This window comes from Anopheles gambiae, chromosome X (genome assembly GCF_943734735.2).
Source record: "Anopheles gambiae chromosome X, idAnoGambNW_F1_1, whole genome shotgun sequence".
Taxonomy (NCBI): Eukaryota; Metazoa; Arthropoda; class Insecta; order Diptera; family Culicidae; genus Anopheles; species Anopheles gambiae.
The window spans coordinates 575512-592267 of NC_064600.1; the positions used below are offsets into that span (position 1 = coordinate 575512).

The 16756-nt window shown below is 50.1% G+C and overlaps 1 protein-coding gene across 5 annotated transcripts in view; it reads left to right on the top strand.

Annotated features, from left to right (window-relative positions):
- The window catches only part of LOC1272234 (serine/threonine-protein kinase tousled-like 1), a 75612-nt gene that overhangs the window by 2672 nt on the left and 56184 nt on the right, over positions 1 to 16756 (top strand). The window contains exons 2-5 of one of the 5 annotated variants that reach the window (XM_061652828.1): positions 752 to 822; positions 1186 to 1367; positions 2271 to 2335; positions 2415 to 2500. In XM_061652828.1, coding sequence (XP_061508812.1) covers positions 2305 to 2335; positions 2415 to 2500 — 117 coding nt within the window. In that variant the 5' untranslated portion in view covers positions 752 to 822; positions 1186 to 1367; positions 2271 to 2304. Of the gene's footprint in view, positions 1 to 751; positions 1368 to 2270; positions 2340 to 2414; positions 2501 to 16756 lie in introns of those variants that run through there. The other 4 variants (XM_061652834.1, XM_061652820.1, XM_061652839.1 and 1 more) reach the window with 4 other exon arrangements.

The following is a 16756-nucleotide window of genomic DNA, read 5'->3' on the forward strand; positions in this document are numbered from 1 at the left end:
CCTGGAGTCTTCCCGGAGTCGTCCGGAGTCGTCCGGAGTCGTTCGGAGTCGTTCGGAGTCGGCTGCAGTCGACCTTCGAAACAATGGCATGCATACAAAGTGCACGCGCAAAGCGGAAGACAAAAAAACACAACGAAATGAAAGGCCTGATCACAATCAGGCTCCAAATGACTCCGACTCCAGACGATTTCGCCAGACTCCAAACTAAGTTAGCACTAAGTTGCACTTGCTTTTCTTTATAAGCTATTACGTGAAATGAGCAGATGTTTCAATTTATCTTTGATGATGAAATGCAAATTGGGTTGGATTTAAACCGTTTTTCCACCAAACGGGTGAACACGTTTTCAGTCAGTTCAACTAAAACGTGAGAGACAAACAACGGTACGATTTCTAAAACCATTCAAATGCATTAACATATTCTAAGGTTTGTTTGTCTGTTTTTTTTTTATACGAGCGATAAAGAGCCACCCTGTACTGCGCGTTTTCGGCCAATCCCCTCTTTCGCACGGTTTTCGATCGATCCCGGTTTCTTCCGGGGTAAAATGGTTGTCCTAATGGCCGGTAGCAGAACGTTAACGGTGTGGGTAGGGAGAAGAAGATCAGTAAAAGTGTTTTATGGGCATAGTCGATAGGCTAGTAAAATAGAGAGAGAAATAGTTAATATTAAAAAGTGATAAACATACAATGTAACCTTTTTCACTATTTTACTTTTCTTCCGTGCGCGTACGTGCCGTGCCTGCATTATCTTTAGGTAAGCAGATAGACACCGAAAAGGATACTCCCCACCGCGGTGCCCGTGTGCGCGTGTGCTCCGCCATCTGTGTGAGTGTGTGTGTGTGTGTGGGTGTGCACCGCCAGCTGTCGTCGGCGTTGTTCGCGCGCGCGCCCACTTCCGCCTGTGTGTGCGTTTGTGTGGCTTTCTCTGTGTGTGTGTGTGTGTGGGGGCAGTTATTCCTTCTGGTCGCGTGTGCGTTTGTTCGATTGTGCCCGTCTCTCTGTGCTATGGTGAAGGGCGTGTGTGTGCGCGCCTACGGGCGTGACGTGTGACGGGCGGGAAGGTGGGAAGGTGAAAGTGTGTGCGTGTGTATGAGTGCATGTGTGTGTGCGGGCGCGAGAAAGTGGAAATGCACCAGTGTTTCTAGGACGGCAAACGTTCCGGCTACAATAAAAATCCTTTTCTTCAAGCAACCGATATACAATTTGCCCAACACGTGCGCACAACAAGCGCGAAAGCAGCCGAAACACCACCACCACCACCACCATCCACGCCGAGAGAACGAGAGGTGCAGTGAGTGAAAGAAAGCGCGCAACGCTATCGAGAACGAGAAGGATAAAGAGCCCTCCAATAGTGCTGCCCTATCAGACGAGTAAGTATGCCTCGATGTGTGTAATATAGGGGAAAGGAGTTGGGGGGGGGGGGGGGGGGGGGGGGGTAAAGGTTTGACATATCAGACATGACCAAACCATAATCAACACACAATCCGTGCTGTGTTTGTAAGGCTCTAATTGAACGATGTTTACCGAAGCTTTTAAACCCACAACTCAATTCGGTGGCACTTTTTCTCGAACCGTTGTGCAGGAATGTTGAACACGGGTTTAAATTGTTTATTTTTTTTTGTGTGGTGACGTTTCCACCCGTTATTCGTGATAAGGGCACAACTCTTCTACCGTATCTAAAAATAGCGGCACACTTTCTCGAATCTTTGTGTCGAAATGTCAAAACCTGCAGTCAATTGTTTGCGCTTCACGACTCACCTATTCTAGCAAGAGTGCTACTGTATAGGGATCAACGCCCTAGTTTTAAACCTAATCTCAAAATAGTATCACGTCACTTTTGCGGCGACATTTCACGACACAACGATTCGAGAAAGGATGCCAACATCTCGAAAATGGATGAAAAAATACCGTCATTGAAGTTTTCAAGCATCAATAAGGTGATTTGTAGGTGATATAGGTTCTGGCTAGATTGTTCAAATCTCCAAGAAAACTGTGTGTCGACAAAGCATGCCTTGCAATGGTTTCCAAGCCAGTTTCTAATTTGTGTGCAAAGTGCAATTTCGTACGATACGATTTTCGCAAATACAAATAACACGATGAAGATCTGATCGAATTATTGTAATAGAACAAGAACATGTGACAACTGTCAAACATTTTTCGACAGGCTCGAAAAGTGCAATGGAAAACTGTGGAAAACGGACTTGGAAAACCCGGTGTAACAGCAATTGCTGCAATTTTTTTAACCCTACTTTACTTTTTCTCTCCCCCCCCAGATGACGTTCTAACAATAGCCCCGTCATCAATGGTATGACCGATCCGATTCGCTTCTCTCTGGGTGGTAAGTAGATATGAAGTGAGCCTTCGCTTAATGTGCTGCCAGCTACTTACCTCATGTTTTCCGTCCCGTATTGTTGCAGGTGCAGCGGCCATAATGGACCATTTCCATACCGCGCTTGATCCGCGCAAGCAAGAGCTACTGGAGGCACGATTCCTCGGCGCACGGGTAAGCAAGTTGCCTATTAGAAGACGTTTCGCACAGCATGATCGGTGTGCTGGACGGCGTGATTGGGTGGCATGGTTGCTCTGAGCGAAATAATGCTAGAGATAGTCCACCACAAGGGGAGGAGGAGCTCATATACGCAAAACATGCTGAGAAGGCATGCTTTCACCGGTTCGTTGCTTGCTGGTCCCAAGTCACCGAAAGCAAATCGATGCTACTGAAGCGATTTCTTGCCACTAAAAGCTAAACTTTTTATTGCATATTTACCCCCCGGAAAGGGTAAGCTGTAGTACGAGCACGGGGCAGCGAACGGATGTACGAAATGGCCGTTCTGTTGCGTTGGGTGTTGGATTAAGCTGCCGCCAACTGTCTAAAGTACCGCTAATGAACATTTCCAAATTCTTCCCTCAAGATCATGGGTGTGTTTGTGTGTGAGAGAGAGAGAGACAGAAAGAGAGAATGTGGTAGAGAGGAGAAGAGGTCAATCTTATCAATCTGTGTACACGCGACACACATTCGCGCAACGCGCTTATCATCCCGCGGGTTTGCCTTCCGCGCGTTGCTAGCCTCCGCCGAGCGAAATCGAGAATCCGAGTCGCCGTTCGCTGCCAAATTGTGTCGAATCGGACAGTGTCCGTACAGATTAGTGTGGGGTGTCGGGCCGCTTTTCGTTGCTGTTGTTGCTGCTGCTGCTGCTTTTGACGCTGTAGCTCGCGCGATAGGCCCGTGGCCGGTTTATTTTTGTGTGTGTGTGTGCGCGCCGCTTTCGCGTCATCGCCCACGCCAGGAGACTTGGGTGGGTGGGGCGTGAGGCTAAAAATAGTTGCCCAACAACAGCGGATTGTTTCCGCTCCTCCTGTCGGTTGGGTATTTAATGCGTGACGTGATGGATGCAGCGAGAGTTTTGCATCCCTCACCGTTTTTCGATGCGGCCCTGCGCTCACATAGCACACCCACTCGGGCAAATAAAAAAAAAAAAAACCGAACGATGATCGGGGTTTATGGTTGTAACATCGCTCTTGCCGATTTAGAAAAAGGCATTGAAAAGTTGATAGAGAAATATTAAAAAAAATGGTCAAATAGTAGAGAGTTCCAGTTCTCGCTGGTTGCACTGGACAACGTTCATGATGATGATGATGATGATAAGGGGTCAGCTGTCAGTTAAAAAAAGTGCTTTTCGCTAGTTATGCTCTGTGGCAACTACAGTGCTTTCCAATCTATTTTGTGTATTTAAATGAAGTTAATTTAATACAACAACAACCCTACAACAACAATCATCGACGACAGCTTTACACAAACGTATTTCAATTGTACATTATCGGGAGGGCAGGGTGTAACTGCTGCCCTGCCGGTACACCGTTTTCGATCAGTAGTAAACAGTTCTTTTTTAAAGCCTTCAGAAACACTCTCCAACCGTATGCAAACAGTTGACGTTCAACGGAAACGTTCGATTCCCGAATCTGAATTGTGCAAACGGTTAGCTATGCTGACTAAACATTAGCTATCTTCATTTTAATTTCATCTTCACCAGCGAATTGCATTTGAACGTCTATCGAGATATGCTTTTGCTCAGTAATTATTTTCCTTAGCAATATTCAACACGATTTTGTTCATGCAATCATTATTGCTGTCGACTTTGAGAACCACTGAGCGCTGCGGGCTGTAACATTGCCAGGAAACGAGTAGCACAGCTCATGTGCAGAATTATGTCGCAAAGCGAAAACAAGAAAACAGTAAGAGAATCAATTGGAGAGGAAAATTCTTCCGCAGCTTTGCGTTTCCGCCTGCCCCGACGTTGTGGGACGCTCGTAAAAAAAAACAGTGGGAAAGTGCCAAGCGGCTACCGTACAGTTGGCGGAGCGATTCGCTTCAATGTTCTCCTGTCAATTGTCCTATTAAACATAATTTCTTACAAATGGCACCCACAAAGATCGGACGCAAGTGTGTCCTGCTCATTGTAATTCTACTGCTCGCGGGACCTTCTCTTCTTATCCGTTGGCCGGATCGATACAGCAGCCCTGGTCGGCCGTTCGTGCAGCAAAGAGTTGTTCCCTTCCCGGCTGCAGGATGTCGCCGGTGCAGCAACGCAGAGAAAAGGGAGCGAAAGCATCCTTTCGGGGCCGCTTCGGGAGTGCTTTTCCTTCAACCTGTATTGGTCTGGTTTGGTTACTAGAAGCCCAGGGAGAGTGTGTGAGAGAGAGAGAGAGAACGCAACTGCAAGAATCGCGCGCGCGATGTATCGTGAACCTGGGTGGCCCAAACGCTGTGCTGCTGCGTACATCCCGGCATACGCTTAGGTACACGCCCGAGCGCCAGCAGCAATCCCCCCTGGCTGCTGCAGTGGACGCCGAGTTCCTTTCGGAGCGGAGCGCGTTGTGCCTTTTTGGAGAGTGTGTTTTGTTGTGAGTGTGTGGAATCATCGCATCGTGGGGGCCTCGTGGTGTTGCGCACCGAATGTCATCTTCGTCCTCGTCCTCGTCGACGGCCTGCTGGCTGATGCCGGGCAGTAGCGGTACGACCGGCAGCTCGTCCACCGGCGGCGGGCCGCGCGTCATCCTGCAGACTCCGGTCGTCCCAAGGCCCAGGTGCAACCCTGCCGGAACCGGAAGCCGGGGCCGGCGCGGCGGTGCCACCAGACGACCGCAATGACGGCAGGTAAGCGGCGGTAGAGCTCTCTCTCTTTCTATCTCTTCCTCGTTCTCTCTGGTCCACCTGGTGTCGTGTCCTCCACAGGTTTTTCGGGGGTCGAGTGTTTCGCGAGTGGGCTACTGTGTGTGTGTGTGTGTGTGTGTCAGAACGTTCGGCGCATGTCTCTTGCAAGTGAGTGCCTTTCTTTAACCACCACCGCCCCACCCACCGTCCTGCCCTGTCTGGGTTTGTGTGGTTGCTTCCGGGTCCGCCTCACCCCCTCCCCATTTTGCTCACCCAAACCTACACACACACACACACACACAGACTGCGAGTTCGAATTTGGCAGCTTCGTTCGGTGCTAACCAGCCGCAACAATCTCCGGTGAGCGAGCCAGCCGAGGCAATGCCGTGACTGAACGGATTTTGGCATTGCCCTCTGCCAAAAATAGTTGCAGCACCGCTCCCCGTGTCACCAGCAGCTCCAAGCAGCGTGTGCGGCCAAGCGCATTGACCTGGCCAGGATGTTTGAGTAAACCGCGCCCGTGCTGTGCGGCGGCGGGTGTGGGGTAGTCCACCTATCATGGGCGCGTTCGCGCCAGGACGGGCGCAAATATATAGATTTATTTATAATGTACTCGTTGGGAGAGACTGCGTCCGAACCGAAAATCCTCCCGAGCGCCATAAGTGAAAGATGAATGAGAGGGGGGAGGGGAGTTGTTGTTGGGGATGGTTGGTGGTGGGTGGAGGGAACAGGTTCTCCCGAATAGTGTGCTGCTTATGGGGAATAATGGAACACGATACTCCTATCTTGTGCCGCATTCTCTTATGCATATAAAATAACACACATACACACACACACACACACACACACACACACACACACACACACACACACACACACACACACAGACGTACGAAGCAAATATTTGCCTGATGTCGTTTAACGCATGACGTAATAGGAGGTGTCCCATGCGAAAAGACGCTTCAGAAATAATGGCGAATCGATCTTTGTCGTCTTCTCTCACTCTCTCTCTCTCTTGCTCTCTCTGAACAGTGGGGAAGGAGTAAAGGAGCGGGGGAAAATGGCGTTTGTGTAGGCCATGTTATCATTACCGTTTCGTGGTGTGACACAAGGCCCAGAGGAGCGCATACACAAACACACACACACACACACACACACACACACATATCACTACATTGCCGTTTTCCTGCTGACTTGCTTGACTGTTTATGCCAAGGGGAAAGGGGAAGAGGAGGGTCACATTTCGAGAGTGCATTCGAGAGGAGAAGATATTAGAAACCAGAGAAAAGAAAGAAAGAAGAAGAAGAAAACAACCGGCAGCAGCAAAAAAGAAAACTCGCACCGGTCGGTGTCCCCGAGCGACTTTGGCTCTCACCCACGGAAGTAGTGGCAGAAACCACTTTTTTGTGTTCAAATAACTTGTAACGGTTCAATACAGAGACGGGTATGCGATGCAGTGTTTTGTGTGTCGTTCGAGAACGATTTGTAATCGAAAATATTCTGTTTTTCTACTCAAAAAACCCCATTCGTTATACCACAATGTTTTACCAATTTTTGAGCATGGCAAAGAGAAGGCCCCAATGTAGTCTACATCTTAGACTGCATTGCCTGATGTTGCGGGTCATTTCATGTTCTTTTTTGGGTTCGATGTGTCATCGGTTTGATATCGGGCACTTTTTGCAGCATATTTTGCTGACCATTTAATACTCCAGTCGGCCGGAGTCGTCGGAAATCGGATTCATCCGATGTCGTCCGAAGTCGTTTGGAATCGTTCGGAGTCGTATGGAGTCGTCTGGAGTCGTCTGGAGTTGGCCTGAGTCGCCCAGAGTCGTCCAGAGTCGTCCAGAGTCGTCCGGAGTCGGCCATAGTCGTCCGGAGTCGTTGGAAATCGGATTCATCCGAAGTCGTCTGAAGTCGTCCGGAATCGGTTGGAGTCAGTGTCGCTCGGAATTGCTTGGAATAGGAGTCGTCCAGAGTCGTCCAGAGTCGTCCGGAGTCGTCCATAGTCGTGCGTAGTCGTTGGAAATCGGATTCATCCGAAGTCGTTTGAAGTCGTTTGGAATCCTTCGGAGTCGTTTGGAGTCGTCTGGAGTCGTCTGGAGTTGGCCTGAGTCGCCCAGAGTCGTCTGGAGTCGGCCGGAGTCGTCGGCAATCGGATTCATCTGATGTCGTTCAAAGTCGTTCGGAATCGTTCGGTGTCGTCCGGAATTGCTTGGAGTCGGTGTCGTCTGGAGTCGGCCTGAGTCGTCCGGAGTCGTCCGGAGTCATCCAGAGTCGTTCGGAATCATCCGGAGTCGTCCGGAGTCGTCCAGAGTCGTCTGGAGTCGGCCGGAGTCGTCGGAAATCGGATTCATCCGATGTCGTCCGAAGTCGTTTGGAATCCTTCGGAGTCGTTTGGAGTCGTCTGGAGTCGTCTGGAGTTGGCCTGAGTCGCCCAGAGTCGTCTGGAGTCGTCCGGAGTCGTCCAGAGTCGTCTGGAGTCGGCCGGAGTCGTCGGAAATCGGATTCATCCGATGTCGTCCGAAGTCGTTTGGAATCGTTCGGAGTCGTTTGGAGTCGTCTGGAGTCGTCTGGAGTCGTCTGGAGTTGGCCTGAGTCGCCCAGAGTCGTCCAGAGTCGTCCAGAGTCGTCCAGAGTCGTCCGGAGTCGGCCATAGTCGTCCGGAGTCGTTGGAAATCGGATTCATCCGAAGTCGTCTGAAGTCGTCCGGAATCGGTTGGAGTCAGTGTCGCTCGGAATTGCTTGGAATAGGAGTCGTCTGGAGTCGGCCTGAGTCGTCCAGAGGCGTCCATAGTCGTCCGTAGTCGTTGGAAATCGGATTCATCCGAAGTCGTCTGGAGTCGGCCGGAGTCGTCGGCAATCGGATTCATCTGATGTCGTTCGAAGTCGTTCGGAATCGTTCGGAGTCCACCGAAATCGGTTGAAGTCGGAGTCGGTTTGGAGTAGGCCGAAGTCGGTCTTCAGAACAAAGGCCAGAACCAACGAAATGAAAGGCCTGATCACAAGCATATTGCATCTGTTGGCTCCGCTCCTTTTGACTCCGAACCAACTCCAATTCCGGTCGACTACGATCGACTCTGGACGACTCAGAATGATGGCGTCACCGGATGACTCCAGACGACTCCAGACGATTCCGAACACAGATTTTTGTCGTGTTTTCACTGCTAAGTGTAGTTCTCATCTTGCGTTTGTTTTTTTTTTCTTAAATCTATTAAAGGGAAAACAACTGAAACCGGTTTTTCAATTTTTAAGAATATTAGACTCACTCCAATTATTTTTTTCTTAGATTTTTTAGTTACACTGTTATTGCTCAATCTGGTATCGAAAGAAGTTCGCTGTCAAATGTTAAGTGTCACAGTGAGCTACAAACCAACCACATTGACAGGCCCATTTTGTTGCCCCCTGTTAGCCTGTACAGAGCTGGTTGATTGCGAGTTCTTCGAGCGAGAGCGGTGTACGGCTGCACGGGATTTTGAATTTTACGTACACACAAACGTACACTTCTATCAACAGAAGTGCACATCGATTTTTCGCCCCGTTTATTTCCTGCCGCTGCTGCTGTTGTTGTTGTTGTTGTTGCTGTTGGTTTGTTTAAAACGGCGCGCAACATTCCCTTTTTTTCCTGCTTCCTTTTACCACGAGCACACCCAGCGCACCACGTTGGAGAAGGGGTGGATGGAAGAGAAGGCTGGACTTGGAAGCAGCTCAAAATGAAGAACAGCGCACAGAGATTGGAAGCGAGAGGAGACCGCACGATGAGCATATTTATTCCCAAATGCGTGTGTGTGTGTGTGTATTTCGCCCTTTTCCTTTTCCTTGGTCCCGTTGCCTTCCACCTTGCGAGTCGCTGCGGACGGTGGTTTTGCTCTTGTGTATGGGCCACGGATCCGCCTGTGATATGGAACATAATATCGAAATGATTTCTCTCTCGCTCCCCCGGTCCCCTGTGTTGTGTATGTGAGTGTGTGTGTGTGTGTGCGTGTGGTGCCGCGCACGGAGGGGCTTTGGCTTTCCTTTTCTATACCATTTTCTCTCGTTCTTCGTTTTGCATCTGTACCCTCTTGGTGCGTGTCTGCGTGTGTCTGTGTGTGTGTGTGTGCGCGTCCAAGAACATACCGATAGGCATACAGACGGTGGCAGACAGCCGGCGCACACGAAGAACGAAGAACGGCAGCGCACGCGAGGCACACAAACAGCAGGCACAGGGGGGGGGGGGGAATGGAAGCGGAAAAACCCCTCCCCGCGCTCGCCCGCGCGCGACAACCTAACAACACTCACTTGCCCCGGCCGCAATGGGGTGCAAAAGTGTGGCAACACTGTAAAATCGATGACGTCTCGCTTTATCTTGACCATCTCGGAGTAGTGGGCTTTCGGTCGGAAATGTTCCCGTCGCACTGAACTGCACTGAATTAATACGGCTGGGTTTTGGCGGTTGCTGCTTACACGCTTCCGCGGGAGTGATTGGGACACACGGAAGCTTAACCCTACCGTTGAGCGGACCGAGCGAAGTATTATCCTGTGCTGTTCGCTTTGTTCCGCCGGGGTTTTGCACGCTCTCCCCCCGGGAATTTCGGCGACGTAGCCATGTGGTGTGGCGGCAGTGCATTTGCTGGAGCTGGGCTATTGTCGAGCCCGCCGAATAGCCCTGCTCATCAACCATGCTCTCGCGAGCCGAATTTAACAACGGTGTGAGCGTGCGTTATAGAGAGAGAGAGAGAGGCGTGCAAGAAGTAACGAAACGCACTACTGCACAACTGGTTCGTCTTTTAATACGGGGTTTTTATTATGCCGCTTGGGCTGGTCCAATAGTGTAGTTGGCAGGCGCTATGTGTGTGGCGTACGCTGCGCTCTCCTCGACCTTGGTTCAACTCTTGATTCAGCAACACCACAACTGAGCAGAAACGATGCCCGCGCACGTGTGTCGTAAATTGGCTTTTATGCTTGTGTGTGCGCATCGCTGTGTATATGGAACCTGATTATCATCTATATTACCACTCGATTATGGTCATATCAATATGTCATCAGAGAGAGGAGGAAGGCGAAGGCGCTTTATAGAACCAGAATTCTGCTGCTGCTACTGTCGGGCATAGCCTTGACCTGACCACGACAATGTCTTGTCTGTCAACAGAGAGAGAGAGAGATAGAGAGAGAGATAGATGGGTGGAAAACAAGAAGCGCAAAAAACATCTTTTTTTAATCGTCCGCTAACTTACTGTCCTCGAAAAATGGTGTGTCCCCATAATACTTTGTCACCATTTGCAGACGTTGCGCTACCGCCTAAGCTGGGCATTTTGATTCCAGCTTCTCTGGCGCAAATCTGAACGCGGCCAATCGGCCCGAGAGCTAATGCCGGGCAAAATGCCGCTCGCTTCCCTTATCCCAGCAGTGTATTGGACGATTTCTGGTGACACCGAACGCACCAGAGTGTGCGAGACGGCGCGAGAGAAAAAGAAGGTGCCATTAAAACTGGTTATTGAAATCATCCCGCGATCATGTAACCCCGTTCCGCCAGAAGGAGGAAGTTAAATCGATAACTGGTATGCTGGCTGCGGTCGAGACAAGGTGTGTGTGTGTGTTGTGTGCGCAGCACATCCCGGCTCTTCGACTACGAAGGTCACGTGTGGGGTTGTGACGGCGCAGAAGAGGGGTGCTGCTGGAAAGAGAGTAAGAGAGAGAGAGAGCGAGAGAGAGAGGGAGAGAGAGAAAAGTATGCATGTTGGTGTTGTCCAGTTGCTGAACTGTCCCTGTTTGGGAAATTGTCCAAGTCTGTGGCCGGCCGTCTATGTGGGTGACGTTGGAGGTGCCTTGCGTCATCTTCGGCGTGTGTGGTGGTGGTGGTTGCGTACAAAGTTGCCCGGCCTGAGCTGGCTGTGAGTGTCTCGGCTCGGTTGGAATGCGCTCTCCGGCTGGAACGCGCTGGAACTCCTCGTCTGGGTTGATTAGTGTACTGTCGGTCAGCGCATCGGTACAGTGCCGATGCCCCGTACCTGTATAACCCTTTTAAGGAAGGTGCTCTCGGTCTGATGTTCTTTCTGAGACTCCAGCACAAACCGATGTGGCGTTATCCGTCACGCCAGAACTTTGAATTGCGATCTAATTCTTCGCCACGCACTGGTGTAAGATCTACACAATATTTATCGTTCGATTCGTTGCACTTTCGCTGAACCGATCAGTACAAACAAGGCCGCAGTTGCAAGTCACTGCGCGAGCCTTTGTGTATGGGAACTTGGGGCAAGGCGGGCATGCTCGGGATTGTTGTGATTTGTTCTATGTTTCTGCAGACACCCCAGTTCAAGCCCAGAATGGACCGTCCCCCCGTAGCAAGGATTGACTATCCGGCTACGTGGTAATGAATCAAGTCTCGAAAGCCTGTATAGGCCCCGGCATGTCCGCGTAGGAATTTACGCCAAATAGAAGAAGAAGAAGAAGAAGAGGTTGTAGCGTTTGGACGGAGCTATTACTCGCTTGAGTGTCATTCCAACAAGAGAGTTCTATTTTCGTTTCATTCTACACCTATAAACTATTCTAATCCTCAATTTACAGTCTTGCCCTAGCTACAAACCTAAGACCTTAACATGGTTAAGGTCATAAGTTGTCAGTTTATTTCATTAACTGTGATGAAATAAAAACTACTGATTTATAGATGAAAATAGTAGCAATACAAGTCAATATTAGTACACATAGTATAATTGGTACCTTAGAGCCATCGTGACTGACTGTAATGAGTCATGTAGAAGAGTGATATCTTACAAACTGAATTCTTTAGAACCTTTCAAACATTCTGCTTAGTATGAAGACGAACCAATGAATAACTGCTTATTAGAAGGAGGGTGCGCATGGTGCCCCTTGTTCCCGTACTTCTCTCTCTCTCTCTCTCTCTCTCTCTCTCTCTCTCTCTCTCTCTCTCTGTGTCTATCTCTGGCCACCCTTTCGGTGTGTGTGAGATCGGCGTTCCAAGCGCGTCGGACGTGAGTGGCGCCTGGCGTGATCCAAAACTTATTGGTGTGTTTTCATTCAATCTTCTCCCCCCGCGCGCGCTCTGACTGTGTGTGTGTGTGTGTGTGTGCCCGTACAGGGTGGCACTCACCGTCTCGGACTCGATTATGAAACGGTTGCGTCTGCCATTCGGGCGTGCTGTGCAGAGCTTGGAGGGTTGGTGGGCGAGGAAGAGTGGGCCTGGCAAACGGTCAACAAGACGCCGGAATGCCTACGCGTCCTCCCCGACTCCTCCTCTTCCTTTCTCCTGCCCCTTCCGCCTATCGCGTAGTGTCATTCTCAGCACGCGCATCCCCCTTCGCCCGGCATGTGCGTCTCCTATTCCCACTGCCCACCCTCGCTTGAGGTGTCCATGCGCGAGTTTTTTTTGGTTGTTGTTGCTGCTGCTGCTGCTGTGTTTTGTGGGCTCACTCACCACCACTAGCGCTGTATTTGCCCCCTCCTTCCCCTACAGCAAACGGGGAGATCGGTGGTGGTGTAGTGCCGCATCCCAAACCCAGTGGGGCACATCATCTCCTCCCTCTGACCTGCCCTTTACTGGCTGGTTTTGTTTTAAACAATCGCCTCGTGTTGGTGTATGTGTGTGTGTGCGTGTGCGCGTACGAGTTTACTGTTTTCGGTCTCTTCGCCAGCGCTTCGCCGCCGCCCTGTGTCAGGGTGTGTATTTTTGCATCGGCCGGGTGGTGCTTTCAAGCGAGCCCAGGGGAAGCAGCGAGACGGCGTGACACGGAGCTGCGCAGCGCGCCCCCAATTAACCCTTGCAGGGACACCGGGTAAGGTTGGTTGGTTGGCCGGCATCGCACCAACACTGCTGCAATCGGTTGCTGTTGCTGGTTAGGAGTGACCAAGTTTGCGTTTGAATTTATGTGACACGCGCCGATCCACAGCGTCGGGGATTGAATCGGGCTTTTTGTGTAGATTAGACTGACGTAAGAATCGGTGAATCCGGTTCGAAGGACCAGAATTTTTTTTATTAAAATCTGCCGTTGTACTAAGCATATTGCTTTGTTCTAGCTGGCGGAACACAATCTTGAATCGTTAAACGGGGATAAACATTTAGGGGAGGTATTCAAGGGTTAATTCTCGTTCGATTTAGTTATTTGATACGCTGGCGACTCTGGCGGAGGTCCGGTTGTCCAGTCCGATTTGTGATATTTCGCTCTCTCTCTCACCCCTCCTCTCACTTCCTCTCTCTCTCCGTCTTTCTCTCTTTCAATGTCTCTCTGTTTAGCGTTTAGTTACACTGCCCAACACGGTACCTGTTTTCCGGCCTTAATCTCACCACCCTCTCTCCTACCCATCACGGGGTGGTGTGGCATTGAAGAAACGCACACTAACTTCTACTAGTCGGTGTGTCTAGGTATGTGTGTGTGTTTTTTTTTATTGCTCCTTCCTTCCTTTGCATTACTCACTCGCGCTTGGCTAATGATCGATTTGTACCCATCTTTGCCGACCACCCGTCACTCCCTCCCATCCACCCAACCACCCCACTTCGGTCTGGGTAGGTCACCCAAAACGCAACGCCACCTCTCACGCACCGCTTCCCGTGTTTTGCTCTTTGCCTCTTTATCGCTCTCTCGCTGTGTCCCTGCCTTCCCTCCTCTCTATCGCCATTCAATTAGTGCTGGAATCGGTTGTGCGCCTACTTGCGTGCTATGTTGCTGCCCGCGCACTGTTGGCGGGGAGCGGTGTATATGTGTGTGTGTAGATCGCGTACAACAACAACAACAACACGCACACACACAGAGGCAGCACAAAAAATAGAAATAAATTAGTGAAGCGCGACTCCATCAACAACGAACAGTCCGTGGGAGGTGGGGGACGGGGAAGGGTCGCCGAGAGCTTCAATCAACCCGTGTAGAAGGCCAACGGCGATTGGACATTTTCGCCAAGTGCAGTAAAACCGTTTTGTTTGTATGTTTTTGCAAAATTTCACCGTAACAGCACTCTGCATTCGGAACAGCTAACGCTGCTGATTCACGCCGATTCACGGGGTGGCATGGGGGGGGGTATGGAGGATCTAGAAGGGTGCTTCTTCGGCTTTGCAACGATGTTTGCAAAACACAGCGGGCGTGTGTGTGTGTGTGTTTTTTTTTATTTGCGCGCAACAACTTCATGGAGAATATATAGTAAATGGGGCAGGCGGTTGTTGCTGGTTGCCCGAGCACCATCACCGTGCCATCCCTTTTGCCCTCGAGGAGGTGAGAGGGGGAGGGTAGAATGGGGGGGGGGGGGAGAGAGAAAAAGATGAAGAAGCGGCCAGACGTCTTTTCAAATCAGTGGCGCTATTTTTAGCCATCCGCGCTCTCAAACACATTAAAGCGGACGGATTCAGCTGTGTGCGCGATGCCTGCCACTTGAATCATGCAAAGAAACGGGGGAAAAAGTGGTGAAGGGACCGTAGTGTGAGGGCACGGATCGGTCGGGAGAGCTACTGCAAGAAGTCGATCGGCAGGAAACCGCAACGAATTGCCCCACACACACAAAACCACATTCTCTTCAAGGGCGATCAACGGCGGGACCGAAGCATGTGCCCAACCCCAACCCCGACCAAGCCTATCGTCTGTCCGCAGCCAGTGCGTGTGTGAGCATGTGGTGTATTTTTAACAACCCACAGTGGCAACGACCACACGACGAGACAACGACGCATTATGATCATGGTGGAAATGTGCGGCGATGACGAGATCATCATGCGTTTCGGGTTAATCTCCGTCTTACGGCCTGCCGTTGCGCTCACTCGATACTAAGACACTGCCCAGCTTCTGGAAGGGAGCCCGGGGTTAGGATGACGTGATGCACGCTTCACAAAGCAACACACACATCTCGTTCCTGGAGAGGAGACAAGGTCCTCCCGCTCGTGGAGAAGGTAGAACAAGGGGCAACACAGGAAAAAAAAACCCCAAGAATGACTTCACCCCCAGGGGCACACGCGCGCGACCAATAATTGCAATCGTTCTTTTTTTTTCGCAGTTGTTGTAGTGGCACCGTCCGCAATTAGCATGCAGCAAGGTTATGTTGACGGGCGACAATAGACGACTTGCACTGGGCGCTCCAAAGCGCTCAGCCTGAATTCGTTCCGCGGCAGTTCAGTTTTATTATTTTATTGCATAGGTTCTGGGGCTGATCGGTGCCCTTTCGAGACCTTGACAAGCTGTGGGATGACCGAATGCCTTCGGAATTCGGGCGACTGGGAGCGTGCGGTTCTCCATGGTGTTGCAGCTTTACGACTTCCGCGTTATCAGCCAAGTCGGAACTGCGAAAAGATGCTCCAACAGAAGTTGGCTCTCCTGGAATGTCGATTGGTGGCAGCCCTGGATAAGAACTTCGGCTTCTCGATCGATTTCATTGATCCTGTTGCTGTTTCAGGACTGGGAGCTCTGCTAGAAGCTACTCTGGTTTGTTCTCTTTTAGCGTAGGCTTGGAATTGGAGAGAGTGCTGAAACTCTAAACCAGTGCTCCTTTACGTCCCATGTTGTCAGCTTTTGGGAATTGAATCCTTGCAGAATGTGTGGAATATCTCCCAGGTTTTCTTCATTGCTGAGATGCATCCTTAGTGCTTCTTTCATCTGGTAGATCACCACATTCCTGCAAGATCTTCTCCCGCACTCCTCATCCTACATTCATTGCTCAGTTGTCTTTAGATACTCTCTGCCCTTTTTGCCGTATTTCGTCACCAAACTGCCTCTTCTGCTGAATCATTTCTTCAGAACTGCACTCAAAGGACAACCCATGTTCTTGATCAAGGCGCTCCAATTATCAAATTTTTATTGACAGACGCATTTCAACCACAACTCTCCTTGAATAACAAAAATGGCACATTCTCGGAAACGTTCCAAGTGCTCAACTGTAGGAGCTCTAGAGCAAATTAATTTTAATGACGAATCAACGTTGTTGGCGTTTGATTGCAGTCTTCGCCTCTAATGGATTTTTGTTTTCTTCTCGTAGGCAACATTCTTAACCCTACAATTCACTTTCACTGTCGGTTATCTCGGCACCTTCGGTAGCTCTGTTGGAGCATTCAGTTATTGAACTTGAAGAAGACAAAAAGAGTTCCTGTAATTCTTTCCACCGTATAATGAAGATTGCATGCCACTGGCATTATCATGCCAAGATTATTGTATTTCCCATTGCTCATCCTCAAGTCAAAGGTCGTGCGTGTGTGTGTGGGTGTGTGTCGAGTTGCCATTTGCATGGCTATTGCCCGCCAGTAAAGAATCAATTCCACAGCAAAGATAAGGTTAATTTTGAGTTGCTGTGTCCGGCGCGTGGATGATGCATGATGGACTCTCGGAACTTGACTTTATTAACATGTTTGAGGGTCAGGAAAATGTGTGGACATAGCATTGCTCAACCCAATCACAAATCTGAGACCACCAAACATAGATCAATTGGTAGCTGTTGTGTAGGTGTGGGAAAAAAAGAACACCCGAACACCAGAACACTCTATCCCACCAAAACACGGTCTGCTTGTTGACTGCACAGCTGCAGCATTTGGAAATAGGTTTTAAAAATATGCTCGTGCTGCTTTTCCAAAGCGAGAGAGGGTACTGTGGTCTGATTTACTTCTTGAAGTGTGGCGTAGAAAATGGAAGAAACAGAAGAACAAGATGG